A 14650-nucleotide genomic window follows, 5' to 3' on the forward strand; every position below is an offset into this window, starting at 1 on the left:
TTTAGTGCCGATTTAATGGCATATATATTTAATTTAACATATTTATATATACATTTACAGTAGCTGGTAATAGTGATGCTGTGAGATCCCAACTATACTACAACACCCTTTAACAGAAAGGTTAAGCACCCTGGATATACGCCATCTACAGAGCTGGTAATGGCGGCTATATTGGTTGTTACCCAACTTTCCCAGAAACTAAGAAACGGCTGAACAGATTATTTTTACTAACTTAATAGAAGAGTCTGACTGATAGATATTTATCAGTATTATTCTTGTGTCCACAATCCTAGGGGTAGAAGCGGTCAGCATACGGCTGGACTTGGAGGCAGAATTTCACTTCACTCATCTCATCATGAAATTTAAGGTAAATGTCCTTCTTTCTCTTCTCTATGACCCGAACATCCATATACTGAGTTACTACTGGGGCCTCTGAGAGGGGGCACAGATACTACTGGGGCCACTGAGAGGGGGGAGTATTACTATTTGGATCTCTGAGAGGGGTTGCCATTACTACTGGGGCCAGAGAGGGGGCACTATTACTATAAGGGCCACTAGAATAATTAGTAAAATCATACATCGCGATAAACCATAAACCACAGCCCCTTTTACCTTGGCTGGTATTTTTTGGTGACAAAGGTGTTAACTCCACTACAAAGAGATTTTTATATACGCCTAATGACCATTTGATAGTCCAGAATATTTGATAATCTGCAGTCTAGTCCTGGAAATGTCAGATTTAAGGAATTTGCCTGTACTTTTATCCATTATATAGGGATCTTATATGCACTAGATGTAACCTTCCGTTGCCTTAAATTAACCCCAACATAGTTTATCATTACTTCTGGTTATTTTCTAGACGTTCCGGCCTGCTGCCATGTTGATAGAGAGGTCCGCTGATTTTGGACGCACCTGGAAAGTTTACCGTTACTTTTCTTATAACTGCACCAAGATGTTCCCCGGGGTGCCAGTCCACACCATCCAAAAGATTGATGATGTCATCTGCGATCAGAGATACTCGGACATTGAGCCGTCCACTGAAGGAGAGGTGGGGTAATGACCCTTAAGGGCAATAGTGTCCTAAATTGTGATTGGACGTTGATCAGTTTTAACTCTGCATTCTTCTTGTTTGTAGGTGATTTTTAAAGTTCTAGATCCAGCGATTAAAGTGGAAGATCCCTACAGTGTGGAGATTCAAGGTCAGTATTGTCAGATGATGGAGTGCATGGGGTACTGGGTATTTGGTTGGTGACGTACAACCGCCTGTCAAGACGGTGTTCATTGTAGTAGTCCTCTAGCTTACAGAACATCACCCAACACCTGATACCTGTGTAGGAGGCTGTGGTATCTGTGGTGATTCCCGGAGGGAATGGAGACGTTGCGCAGGTGCACCGCTGCTCCATTCACTTAAATGAAAGCGGTGGAGATTACCAAGTTCAATTGTCGTCATGATAGGGGATAACTTTATAACTTATCATAACCCTTTTAAAGCTTAATTTTGTGCTGGCTTTGTAAATATATTGCCGGTATGTATAGCAGCCCTTACTAATTCCTTAACCTGTTTGCCCCCTGTGACATACATGTACATCACTGAGCTGCAGTTTGAGAGCCAAACCTGCTGATTACCCAGAGGGTGCCAGGCTTTTGGGAACAGCTGACACCAACCACAAATGGTTGCGATTGGAAAGTTCAAGTCCCCTAAAGAGGACTAAAAAAAATTACATTTTTTAAAGAAAAAATTAAAGATTCAAAAGAAACTCTCTCCCCATTTTTCCCACAAAACAATCTAAACAATAAAAATAAACATGATTGGTGTTGCTGTGTCCAAAAAGCCCAATCTAAGTATCACATTATTTATCTCACATGATCAAAGTTGTCAAAAAAAACCATAATGACAGAATTGCGTTTTTTTTTCTTCGCCTCATTTAAAATTGCATAAAAAGCAATCAAAAAAGTCATATGTACCCAAAAAAGTTACCAATAAGAACTGCAGCTCACCACGCAAAAAAACAAGCCCTCACACAGCGCTATCAACAGAAAATTAAAGAAGCTCTAGAGGTCTTATATAATGACCAAAAGGCTTTTTGTTTCTTTTCAATAAAAAATATTTTTAATTTTAAAAAGTAGTAAAAGCTAAAAAAAAAATTCGACACATAGTATCATCATAATGGTACTGACCCATAGAATACAGTTAATATGTAATTCTTATCGCTCCATGAATGCTGCAAAAGCAAAACCCTACTTAAAAATTTTAAAACGTTTTTTCCAATACATTATATGGTACCATTAAAAAAAAATACAACTCGCCCCACAAAACACAAGCCCTTATACGGCTATGTTGACAAAAAAAAATAAAAAAGTTATAACTCTTGAAATGCTGGATGAAAAAACAAACGAAAACTCGCAAAATGGCCGGTAGTTAAACGATTACTATCAGATTTATAAAACATTATTATTTTCATTCAGAACTTCTCCAGATCACGAACTTGAGGATAAAATTCACCAAACTGCACACATTGGGAGATAACCTGTTGGATTTGCGGGCAGAGGTCTTGCAGAAATACTATTACTCGGTCTATGAGTTGGTGGTCCGAGGCAGCTGCTTCTGCTATGGCCATGCCTCAGAGTGTTCTCCGGTAGAAGGCATCGAAGGAGGAGTGGAGGGAATGGTAAATATAACATCTGCATCATCCAGAGGAACAGTTATGGTCGTGTAGATAATACAGACTTTGTATAGTGTCACTCTGCATTTGCATAAATGATTATCTGCGGCCACCACTAGGGGGAGAAGTGGAGTTTACTGTATACAGATTTATTATTGAGTTCAGTGTATATGATAGGCTTCTTTGCTCTCCTTAAATCTATTTTTATGTGCCCTTACCAACTTTCAAAGAATGAAGAGAGGCATTTTAACACACAGTAACAGTGCCTCCTTAGTGCTCCGCACAGTAATGGTGCCCCACATACTTTTATAGTGCCATTTATGTTTGGCACAAAGTAATAGTGTCCCCAAACACAATATGATGCTCCTCACACAACAGAGATGCCTTCTTAGTGCCCCTAGTGATGTCAATACCACAGTATGATGCCCCACACACAGTAGAGATACTCCCTTACTGCTCCCCACACAGAAATAATGCTGCTTAAAATAACAAATTACCGTATATACTCAGCTAACCCTTTTCCTATGAAGGGATCACTCTGCACGTCTTCTCCGGTCTGTACTGTCCATGACTTGGCAGACGCTATGATGTCACTGGATCGCGCCTGCCTATGCCAAGCCACGGGTGGTAGCAGTGACAGAATGAATGGTGGAGTTGGGGACTAAAATCTGACTGTCCCACTGGATCTGGAAAGGTTAGGAGGGAGGAGCAGGGGACGATAACTCCCTGTTTCATTGTATTCAAATTTATCTGCATCCCGTAAACACAGGTACTATTGAGGTCAGGACATTCGGCATGTCTTCTGGGACAGTGTCTGATATCTGGAAATGTCCAATTGGATCGGGAAAGGTTTGGAGGGATGGTTATGTAAAGCACGGGGGAATTACAATCCTAAAGTTTATCTATGCTTGTCTGATAATACAGAATGTCTGATAATCTGGTGAACCTTCATCCTATTGACAGATCCATGGCCGATGTGTGTGCAAACACCATACAACTGGCCTGAACTGCGAATACTGCCAAGATTTCCACCATGATCTTCCATGGAAGCCAGCAGATCATGATGACCCTCACTCTTGCAAACGTAAGATGCCCAATGGGATTTTGTGGCCTCTGGTCATACCAAGGACACCATGTGCACAATATATAACTATTGCCCATATGCTCTCTACTAGAATGTAACTGTAACAACCACTCCAGGAAGTGCCATTTTGATATGGCGGTGTACCTTGCCACTGGCAGGATGAGCGGAGGAGTGTGTGATGACTGCCACCACAACACAATGGGACGCAACTGTGAGCAGTGCAAACCCTTCTACTACCTGAACCCCTGGTCGGATATCCGGGCTGAGACCGCCTGCATCCGTGAGTCAACATTATACTTCTTTTTTATGCTGTGGGCATCTCCAGCTGTTGGAAACTACAATTCCCAACATGGCTTTCAGGCATGCTGGGAGTTGTACTTCTTCAACAGTTGAAGATCCAGATGTTGAAGACCTGTGATGTCCATAGACCAGAACTAAAGACTGGACTTTCCTTTTGCAGCTTGCGACTGTGATCCGGTGGGTTCTCTGGATGGAGGAGTCTGTGATAGTCACACAAATGTGAACTTGGGGATGATTGCGGGTCAGTGTCGTTGTAAGGAGAACGTGAAGGGGGAACGATGTGACAGCTGCAAAGAGAATTTCTATGGACTCAGCAGAAACGACCCTGAGGGCTGTCAACGTAAGGAATCCTACCCAATATACAATACACTTTTTAGCGTATATTTTACCATGGTGGGTCACAATTTTAGTTGGATTAATCCTCTTCTAACCAAAGGCAGGGTCCATAGCAAAAAAAATAAATAATAATAATCTTGTTGATTCTACTACAAATACTTTTGGGCCGTACCTTCTTCTCCCATTGGGAAGGGTAGGAAGGTGCCAACTGGACTTTGACCCCTCCACAGTGCCAACCTGCCTATATTCTGCTCTTGCAGAAACAGCAAGTTAGTAACTAACCCATGCCAGAACAACTTAGTGACTAAATATTATACCAGAACAAAGCCCATAGTATAAATACAGCACCAGAACTAATCAGCAGCACAGAAATGCAGCACCAGAACCAGGCTCATAGCATAAATGCAGCACCAGAACCAGGCTCATAGCATAAATGCAGCAGCAGAATGAAGCTCATGACATAAATACAGCACTAGAACTAACTCAGTACATACATACAACACCAGAACCAAGTTCAGTACATAAATGCAGCAGCAGACCCAAGCTCAGTCCATACATACAGCACTAGAACCAAACTCATAACATATATACAGCATGGACCAACTTTAATATATAGATACAATACCAGAACCAATCTCATAACACAAATACCATATCAGAACCAAGCTGATAACATAAATACAGTACTAGAACCAAGCGGTTAAAATAAATGAGGGACAAACCACCCGAACTACATAGATACAATACAAGAATCAAGCTCATAACACAAATAGATTAACAGAACCTAGATCTTAGTATGAATAAGGCACAGACCAACCTCAATGCATAGATACAATATTAGAACCAAGCTTATTATGTAAATACAGTAGTAGTAGGAACTAAATGATTGTGTGGCAGGGGGTGCTGTTCGGCTGACAGGGGTGCCTCAGAACATGAGAGGGGAGGAGACAGAGCCAGAAGAAGGATGTTTCATGTAGTTTCACAAGATGTTGCTGCATGGAGGAAGAAGACGATCTAGCCAGGCATACCTAATCGGGCAGATTGCCCCCAGCCTACATCCACCTGGTACCCTTCCTGCAAGCTGGTGCCGTGTGCGACTGAATGGGTCACCCATTGCTAAGGCTTGGCATGCTCTTTGGTAGTTACATCCTTGCCTCATCTTCCTTCCATTCTTATCTGATTTGCCTCTTGTCCCCAGCATGTCGATGTGACCCCCGGGGAATCATAGCAGGAAGCACACCATGTGACCAGATTAGTGGCGACTGTTACTGTAAGCGGTTTGTGACTGGGCGATACTGTAACCAGTGTCTGGTGAGTGAGCTGCGTACTGTATGATCCACGTATAGCTGTGCACATGGACCATTTTAATCTTTATACTTTTTTTTCTGTTTGGTAACAGCCTGAATTTTGGGGTCTCAGTAACGACATTATGGGTTGTCGACCTTGTAATTGCGATTTTGGTGGAGCGTACAATAACAGGTGAGTCTGGATTTTTTTTACCCATTAAATATCAAATCTATAATGCATCCAAACTAAACAGTCTCTTACCGTCTCCTTACAGGTGCTCCTTTGAGGACGGTCAGTGCGACTGTCGTTCTAATATCATAAGTCGGCAGTGCGACGACGTACAGCCCGGATATTTCTGCATGCCTCTGGATTTTTATACATATGAAGCTGAAAACGCAAAAGGGCTTTCACCCACAGACCCACAAGCTCCGGTATGTTAGCAGTAGGACCATATCTGCCTGGCTAATCTACTGGTGCAATGCCATTTTTGACAAATATAGGTAGGGGATCTGTAAAAATATCACTGGGCAAGACAATTAGGTACCGGTAATGCAGGTGGTATTGTAAAATGGCACAAAAATAAGCCGACTGAGGCAAGAAAGTGCAGCAAAACATCCAACATGTACAGGTGGACGCTCCATAAGAGGGTGCAATTTCTTTCAACATTGCAAAGCACAATAGACACAGCACAGCGTGAATCGATCATCCACCACATGGAACGTCTCTTTAACATGGCATCAGAGCACAGTCTCCTATATGTTCCTTTCAATCTCTTGTGTAGCACCATAGTGGACCATAATTATGTGCAACCCATGCAGCTGTACAGGGCACTGTCCACCAGTTTGTAGGGGGGCATCAGGCGGATATAGGCTAGGGTGATCACCCCCCTTAGGTCCGCTATGCCAGATGATCTGCTTCCTCCATGTAACAGCAACTTGTGAAGCTACAAGAATTATCCTCCTCCTGGCTCTGTCTCTCTAAGGTTCTGAGGCGCTGCTGTCAGCTCTTTGGACCACCAGCAACATATTATATCTTAATCCTACTACTGTATTTATGTTATGAGCTTGGTTTTTGGAACTGTTTTTATGTTATGAGCTTGGTTCTGGTATTGTATCTATGTACTGAGCTTGGTTCTAGTGCTGTATGTGTTATGAGGTTGGTTCTGGTATTGTATTTATGTTAAGGCATCCGTTCTGGTGTTGTATTTATGTTATGAGCTTGGTTCTAGTGCTGTTTTTATGTTATGACCTTGGTTCTGGGGTTGTATATTTATGTTGTGAGCTTAGTTCTGGTGCTGTATTTACGTTATAAGCTTGGTTTCTGGCTCAGCCTGACCTGCATCCCCAACAGGGGAATGCGGCCACACAAACAGCACATGCTGCTAAACTCTATGGCTGGCCTCCACCACTTCTTTTCAACTGCACCACAAATTGACTAAAGATGCTGTCTACTGGCCCCCACCTACTACAGTTATGGGCAACTGATGTGCTAACTGTGTCACCTGAACATCATGCAACGATGGCACTTTCTCTCATCGTGGCTGGATCCTCAGGGCCGGTGACGCCATATCACTTAGTGGGAAGGCCTGAGTACGGTGCTGGGTGTGCTTGTCGGAGCCACTTGTTCCTCAGGCAGCAGAAGCAGGGAGCTCCTCCACTACCTTACATACCCTAAAATCAGATCCTCAAAGTGCTCTCTGTGGTGACTCCCTATATGTTCGTGAGCCCCATTCTCTTAGTCCATAGGGCATAAGTACCTCTCTGCCCCGCACGGCTGCACAGTCCCCGCTCAGCACTGGTGAGCAGCTAACATACAGTAGCTCCTGATGGTGAATGATGATACTGTACGTTGCCAAAATTATTCAACGCAGGATGTTGGACCTAACAACGACAAAGGGTTAAAAGGCAGAAATTCACTTAAATTACTAATTACTAAACAATACATCCGTTAATACAAATTTGCATATAAGACAGAACTATTACTGTGTTTGCCACAATGGAAAATGGCACCATTGTGCGGAGTAATCTCAATCATCCTTCTAAATTACCAGCTCTGCCTTCTTGGCAGCTTAAATTTATCTCACCGTCCGATTAGCGAGATGGAGAAATTTCACCTGCCCCAGATTCCTAAAAGAGGCACATTGTTAGAGGAGAGAAACGTGACTGCAGAGGTGGCGAGCTGCCAGGGAACGTACCTTTCCGCCTGCCCTCTGTGCCCCATTTACATTCCTCAGGCTTGATATTACTTCTGATTACATCTCTGCATTCTTGGATCATCTGCAGTCTATAATAATAATATACTCTGAAAGGCCACTTTATTGGAGTCCCCCATCTGGTAGCGTGCGTCATGGCGTAGACTCCACCAGATCATGAAAATGTTCTGCAGGAATATTGGCCACTGCGGACAGGAAACTTCTTGCAGTTGCCTCAAATTAGATGGCGGTGTTGAGATGTTCTGACCAGGTGACAGGGAGGGGTCATCGATCCATGCTGCATGTACCAAATTCTGACCACCCATCAGTATGGAGCGACAGAAATTTGGATTTATCTGACCAGGCGATGTTTTTCCACTGCTCAAAAAGAAACAATATTAGTGCTCTTTTGCCCCCTGGAGTCTCGTCTTTCTGTTTCACTTAGGCCTCCTACACACAGGTGAGTGCGATATCAGGCCGTGAAAGTAGGCCTAATGTCATACTCGTCAATGTGCAATGTCCCCGTGGGTGCAAGGAGTTTTTGTATAAAAACTCCTCCCATCACTTTAGGTAAAGCAAGCAATCCTTTCAGTCGTGACGTAGGATCGGTGAAAGTTTCCCATTGGCTTCAATAGGAACCTCACATCGTACTCACGTGCGATGTGTTTTCCAGCCACGTTGAGGACAATGGGCGCTGTGTTCCGAGGAAACACCCAAAGATAGGACATGCCACCATTTTTTCCTGCAGCGCGATACGATGTGGGGGTAAAAAAGGAGACTCTCATGTATATGATCCCATTCAAAAAAATACGGTTCATATCCGTGATAAATTTAAACGTCTTGTAACACACGAATCTCACGCGATTCTCTCAGCCGTGTAAAAGTGGCCTAAGACACGAAGGTGCTGGAACTAGTCATCTGCTGTTGTAGCCCATCCGTGTTAAGGAACAACAAGTTGTATGTTCGGACACATTACTTGGAGCACAAGCGAGCTCGGGTACAATTTGCTTGACTGTGCAGCGCCTATTCTTCAAAACAATTCTTGACATCCTCCCACGCGGTCGGCAGTGAAATCCCGGCCCCGGCTAGTCTAGCACCGGTGACCGGGCCTCGTTGTAAGACTGTCAGATCGCTGGATTTTCCCATCTAATGTGGATTCACCCTGTAACTGATCCACTTGGGGGTTTCGATTTCAGATTAACATGTCTGAGTTTAAACAGAGGGATTTAGAGCAAAGTGAATGCATTGAAACCAAGTATTTTCAGTCGAAAGTTCCTGATTTGGGTGCGATTGTCACGGGTAGATGATGTCATGACGCAGGTTCAGGATAGGATGCAGCAGATGAAGCAAACGAAAGGTAACAATATTTATTTAGCATTTAAATAAGAAATAGTGAAATATCAGGATTAACCCTTCGAAGTTCTATCACCTTTACCACCTTAAAGGGGTTGTCCGAGTTAAGGAAAGCCCTGGCAACGGGCCCCCCATGCATTAAAATGAAGAAAAAAAAATCAGCAGTTACTTACCTCTCTCCACTTCCCTGTTTATCCCCCACCACTGTTGTTGGAAACCTCTTTAATGCTTTCTGCACAAATGGCCGAACAGTGGTGCACATTCGCACAGTCTCACCAGTAAAGTAATATTTCAGTCTGTCGATTGGCCTAGTCCATATATCCATGTTTAAACTCCAATAAACTGTCTCCAAACTTCCAAGGTCCATATAGCAGGTCCGCTGTCCAATTAGGAATGGTCCCTTTGGTTGTGTACATCAGTGTTTACCAAGGCTGGCCTCACCTATGCTCTATTGGGCATGAGTCGCAGCAGTTTCTGACCCTGGCTTGTTCGAGGTCTGGAGTGCAACTCTACCATGTGCTTCCTCAGCTGTTCATCCGGAATTGGTCAATGCGCCAGGGTGAACTCTCTTTCCCTCGGCTCCAGAAGTCCGACACAACTTCCTAAAACCTCTGCACAGTTCTCCTGGCACTCTTCCAGTGAAGCAGCTCCTCTCCCACAGACTGGCACCTGTAGCTTTCCTCTGCCAGGCAGGTCACTCTGCAGCAGTCCTCCTACAGGAGACTCTCCGTCCATCAGCTACATTGCGTCACTGTTACTCTTTGGAGCAGCTCCTGCTGCCACACACACCACAATCTATAAGCCAAGATGGTCACTGTCATGTGTCCTGGGGTTGGAGCTTAGCTCTCCCCCAATCGCTGGCATAACATTTAATATAATGTTACAAGAAATATTAAACCATTTGGCCACAAGATGGCAGCAGGGCCTCATTAATACTGCAGATGTTATAGAAATAACAAATAATGTCAGCTATACAAACAGTATCTCCAACACATAGGGTATGCCTAGAGGGCATCCCCTCTTACACAATAGTGCTGCAGAAAATTCAATGGGTTTTCTAGAAGTAAGGATCTGTTTTCATTCCAAAAACAGCTCCACTCTTGTTGGTAGACTGTGCCTGGTATTGCCGCTCAGCCACATACAAGTGAATACTGCAATATCAGAAACCTTTTATAGTCAGACAGGGCTCTTGTTGGGGTTCCTGGGAATATATGGACATAATGGCTCCATGTAGATGTATCGTTCAGATGTATTGTTCATCCCTGTTCATTACATATATGTACTTTAGGGCAACCCCAAACCAGAAGCTCCAACTGACTGTGTGGAATACTACAATGGCATTCAAAATGGAAAGAAAGTCAGATTACGTCGCCATCGGAGGACGGTCCGTGTTCTGCAGCAGAGGTCGTCACACCGGAGAGCCCGCCAGTTACAGCAGAAGGTACTGGTAGTAACATCCTGTGCGTAGTACAGTTATGTAATGTATGTACACAGCAACTCCATTGGCAGAATACAGGATATAACTCAGGATCAGGAAAGAATAAGTAATGTATGTACACAGTGACTCCGCCAGCAGAATAGTGAGTGAAGCTGTGGAGTATAATACAGCCTATAACTCCGGATCAGGACGGGATAAGTAATGTATGTACACAGCAACTCCACCAGCAGAATAGTAAGTGCAGCTCTGGAGTATAATACTGGATGTAACTCAGGATCAGTGTAGGATAAGTAATGTATGCATACAGTGACTCCACAAGCAGAATAGTGAGTGCAGCTCTGCAGTATAATGCAAGATGTAACTCAGGATCACTACAGGATAAGTAATTTATGTATATAGTGACTCCACCAGCAGAACAGTGAGTGCAGCTCTGGAGTATAACACAGAATGTAACTCAGGATCAGTACAGGATAAGTAATGTATGTACACAGTGACTTCACCAGCAGAATAGTGAGTGCAGCTCTGGAGTATAATACAAGATGTAACTCAGGATCACTACAGGATAAGTAATTTGTGTACATAGTGACTCTACCAGCAGAATAGTGAGTGCAGCTTTGGAGTATAACACAGAATGTAATTTGGGATTAGTACAGGATAAGTAATGTATGTACACAGTGACTTTACCAGCAGAATAGTGAGTGCAGCTTTGGAGTATAACATAGAATGTAATTTGGGATTAGTACAGGGTAAGTAATGTATGTACACAGTGACTTCACCAGCAGAATAGTGAGTGCAGCTCTGCAGTATAATACAAGATGTAACTCAGGATCACTACAGGATAAGTAATTTGTGTACATAGTGACTCCACCAGCAGAATAGTGAGTGCAGCTTTGGAGTATAACACAGAATGTAATTTGGGATTAGTACAGGATAAGTAATGTATGTACACAGTGACTTCACCAGCAGAATAGTGAGTGCAGCTTTGGAGTATAACATAGAATGTAACTCAGGATCAGTACAGGATAAGTAATGTATGGTTCTCCACCAGCGGAATAGTGAGTGCAGCTCTGAGTCTAATACAGGATCTAACTCAAACTGCAACATGGCACCACACTCTGCACCTTGAATAAGGCTGCTTTTACACCTGTATTAGGGCTCAGTTTAGGGTTTCCATGCTATGTTGTCGGAGGAGAGAAACTGAAATAAGACGGAAAAACACAGATCCATTTTTTTTGCCTATAGATTTCAATGGGGTTTCAAAAAAACAAAGTAAACGGAAAGGCTTCAGTTTGCTTCCATTCCATTAGGTTTCTGTTTTTTGGATGGGAAGGTAACAGTTTGCAGCATTATCTTTCCGTCCCAAAGAACTCAAACTTGACAGAATAGAAGTACTCCAAAATAACAGTGGGCATACATTTGTATACAGCTGTGTATATAGTTATATCAACCCCAAAAAGATATTCTCAATACACAGATTAGGAATATATAAAAAAAATCTTTATTTACCAATCATATTAACCCCTTAGTGACAAAGCCTGTTTGCGCCTTAGTGACGGAACAAAATTTTGGAAATCTGATATGCGTCGTTCAACGTAGCATAACTCCGTAAAGGCTTTACATATCCAAGTGATTCTGACATTGTTTTTTCGCCACATGTTGTATTTCATTTTGGTTGTAAAAAGAGACCGATATAATTTGTGTATATTTATTAAAAGTACCAATATTGGAAAAATTTTGAAAAAATTGTCATTTTTTCAAATTTTCAACTGTAATATCTCAAATATGTCCAAACATACTGTACAAATTTTTGATAAGATATATATTTCCATCTGTTTACTTTATTCTGAATGCACACTTGAAAAACTTTTGTGTTTTTTTTAACCATTTATAGGACGTACAAATTTAACATTACTTTTCAGCATTTTGAGGAACACTTTGTTTTCCTGCACCAAGCCAAGTTTGCAAAGGCTCATGAGTGTCAGAATAATAGATACCCCCCAAATGACCCCATTTAAAAAACTACACCCCTTAATGTATTCACTGAGGGGTGTCATGAGTATTTTGACCCTACCAGTTTTTTTCAGGAATTAATTCAATTTAGAGGAGAAAAAATAAAATTTCATAGTTTTGCAAATATGTCATTTTAAAGACATATTTTTTTCCTATATTGCCCATGAAAATGAGGGTTTACACCCCAAAATGGATACCCCCGTTTCTCCCGTGTTCAGAAACATACCCATTGTGGCCCTAATCTTATGTCTGGATGCACAACGGGACCCAAAATGAAAGGAGTAGTCGGTGTCTTTCAGAACATAAATTTTGCTTGAAGGCGTTTTAGACCCATAGCACTTTTGTAGAGCTCTTGAGCGGCCAAAACCAAAGAGAACCCCCACAAGTGACCCCATTTTGAAAACTAGACCCCTTAACGAATTTATCTAGGGGTGTACTGCCCATTTTGACCCCACAGTTTTTGAATGAATTCAAGCAAAGCAAAAGGAAAAAAATGTGATTTTCGTTTTTTTGGCAATTCTGTCGTTTTAAAAACTGCTTTTTTGGTACAGCACACACATGAATGAAGCCTTGCACCCCAAAATGGATACCCCTGTTTTTCCCGTGTTCAGAGACATACCCATTGTGGGCCTAATCTTATGTCTGGATGCACAACGGGGCCCAAAATAAAAGGAGTAGTCGGTGGCTTTCAGAACATAACTTTTCCTTGAAGGCGTTTTAGGCCCCATAGCACTTATGTAGAGCTCTTGAGCGGCCAAAACCAAAGAGAACCCCCACAAGTGACCCCATTTTGAAAACTAGACCCCTTAACGAATTTATCTAGGGGTGTACTGCCCATTTTGACCCCACAGTTTTTGAATGAATTCAAGCAAAGCAAAAGGAAAAAAAATGTGATTTTCGTTTTTTTGGCAATTCTGTCGTTTTAAAAACTGCTTTTTTGGTACAGCACACATATGAATGAAGCCTTGCACCCCAAAATGGATACCCCTGTTTGTCCCGTGTTCAGAGACATACCCATTGTGGCCCTAATCTTTTGTCTGGATGCACAATGGGGCCCAAAATGAAAGAAGTAGTCGGTGGCTTTCAGAACAGAAATTTAGCATGAAGGTGATTTAGGCCCCATTGCCCATTTGTAGAGCCCTTGAGCGGCCAAAACGACAGAGAGCCCCAACAAATGACCCCATTTTGAAAACTAGACCCCTTAACGAATTCATCTAGGGGTGTACTGTGTATTTTTACCCTACAATTTTTGAATAAATCTAAGCAAAGCAGTAGGAAAAAAATTACAATTTTCATTTTTTTGGCATTTGTATCAATTTAAAAACAGGTTTTTTTTGTACAGCACACATAGGAATGAAGACTTTCACCCCAAAATGGATACCCCTGTTTGTCCCATGTTCAGAACCATACCCCTTTTGGCCCTAATCTACTTAAAGGACACATGGCTAGGCCTACAATGGAAGGAGCACCCGTTGGATTTCAGGGTACAACGGCATAAATTCCAGGCCCCATCGCCCACTTATAGAGCCATTGAGCGTCTAAAACGATAAAGAACCCCCTCAAATGACCCCATTTTAAAAACTAGACCCTTTAATGAATTCATCTAGGGGTGTACTGCGTATTTTGACCCCACAGTTTTTGAATAAATCTAAGCAAAGCAGAAGGAAAAAATTACGTTTTTAATTTTTTTTGGCAATTTTGTCAATTTAAAAACTGTTTTTTTTGTACAGTTTACATAGGAATGAAGACCTTCACCCCAAAATGGATACCCCCTTTTGTCTCGTGTTCAAAAACATACCCATTGTGGCCCTAATCTACTTATAGGACACATGGTTAGGCCTGTAATGCAGGGAACACCCTTGGATTTTTAGGGCAGAACTAAATAAATTCAAGGCCCCATTGTTCATTTGTACGGAATAAAAATTGACTCCCTAAAAATCCCCTGCCCCTCCCCCACACACTCCGCGCCCTTTTCGGCATTCCCCAAA

The 14650-nt window shown here is 42.4% G+C and overlaps 1 protein-coding gene across 2 annotated transcripts in view; it reads left to right on the top strand.

Moving 5' to 3' along the window:
• Positions 1-14650, top strand: part of LOC136621333 (laminin subunit beta-1-like) — a 121458-nt gene that overhangs the window by 61034 nt on the left and 45774 nt on the right. For both annotated transcript variants that reach the window (XM_066596776.1, XM_066596777.1), the window contains exons 5-15: positions 294-367; positions 860-1048; positions 1136-1199; positions 2467-2669; positions 3627-3747; positions 3839-4027; positions 4208-4387; positions 5582-5694; positions 5783-5862; positions 5945-6101; positions 10503-10655. In XM_066596776.1, coding sequence (XP_066452873.1) covers positions 294-367; positions 860-1048; positions 1136-1199; positions 2467-2669; positions 3627-3747; positions 3839-4027; positions 4208-4387; positions 5582-5694; positions 5783-5862; positions 5945-6101; positions 10503-10655 — 1523 coding nt within the window. The remainder of the gene's footprint in view (positions 1-293; positions 368-859; positions 1049-1135; positions 1200-2466; positions 2670-3626; positions 3748-3838; positions 4028-4207; positions 4388-5581; positions 5695-5782; positions 5863-5944; positions 6102-10502; positions 10656-14650) is intronic.

This window comes from Eleutherodactylus coqui, chromosome 3, assembly GCF_035609145.1.
Source record: "Eleutherodactylus coqui strain aEleCoq1 chromosome 3, aEleCoq1.hap1, whole genome shotgun sequence".
NCBI classification, from domain to species: Eukaryota; Metazoa; Chordata; class Amphibia; order Anura; family Eleutherodactylidae; genus Eleutherodactylus; species Eleutherodactylus coqui.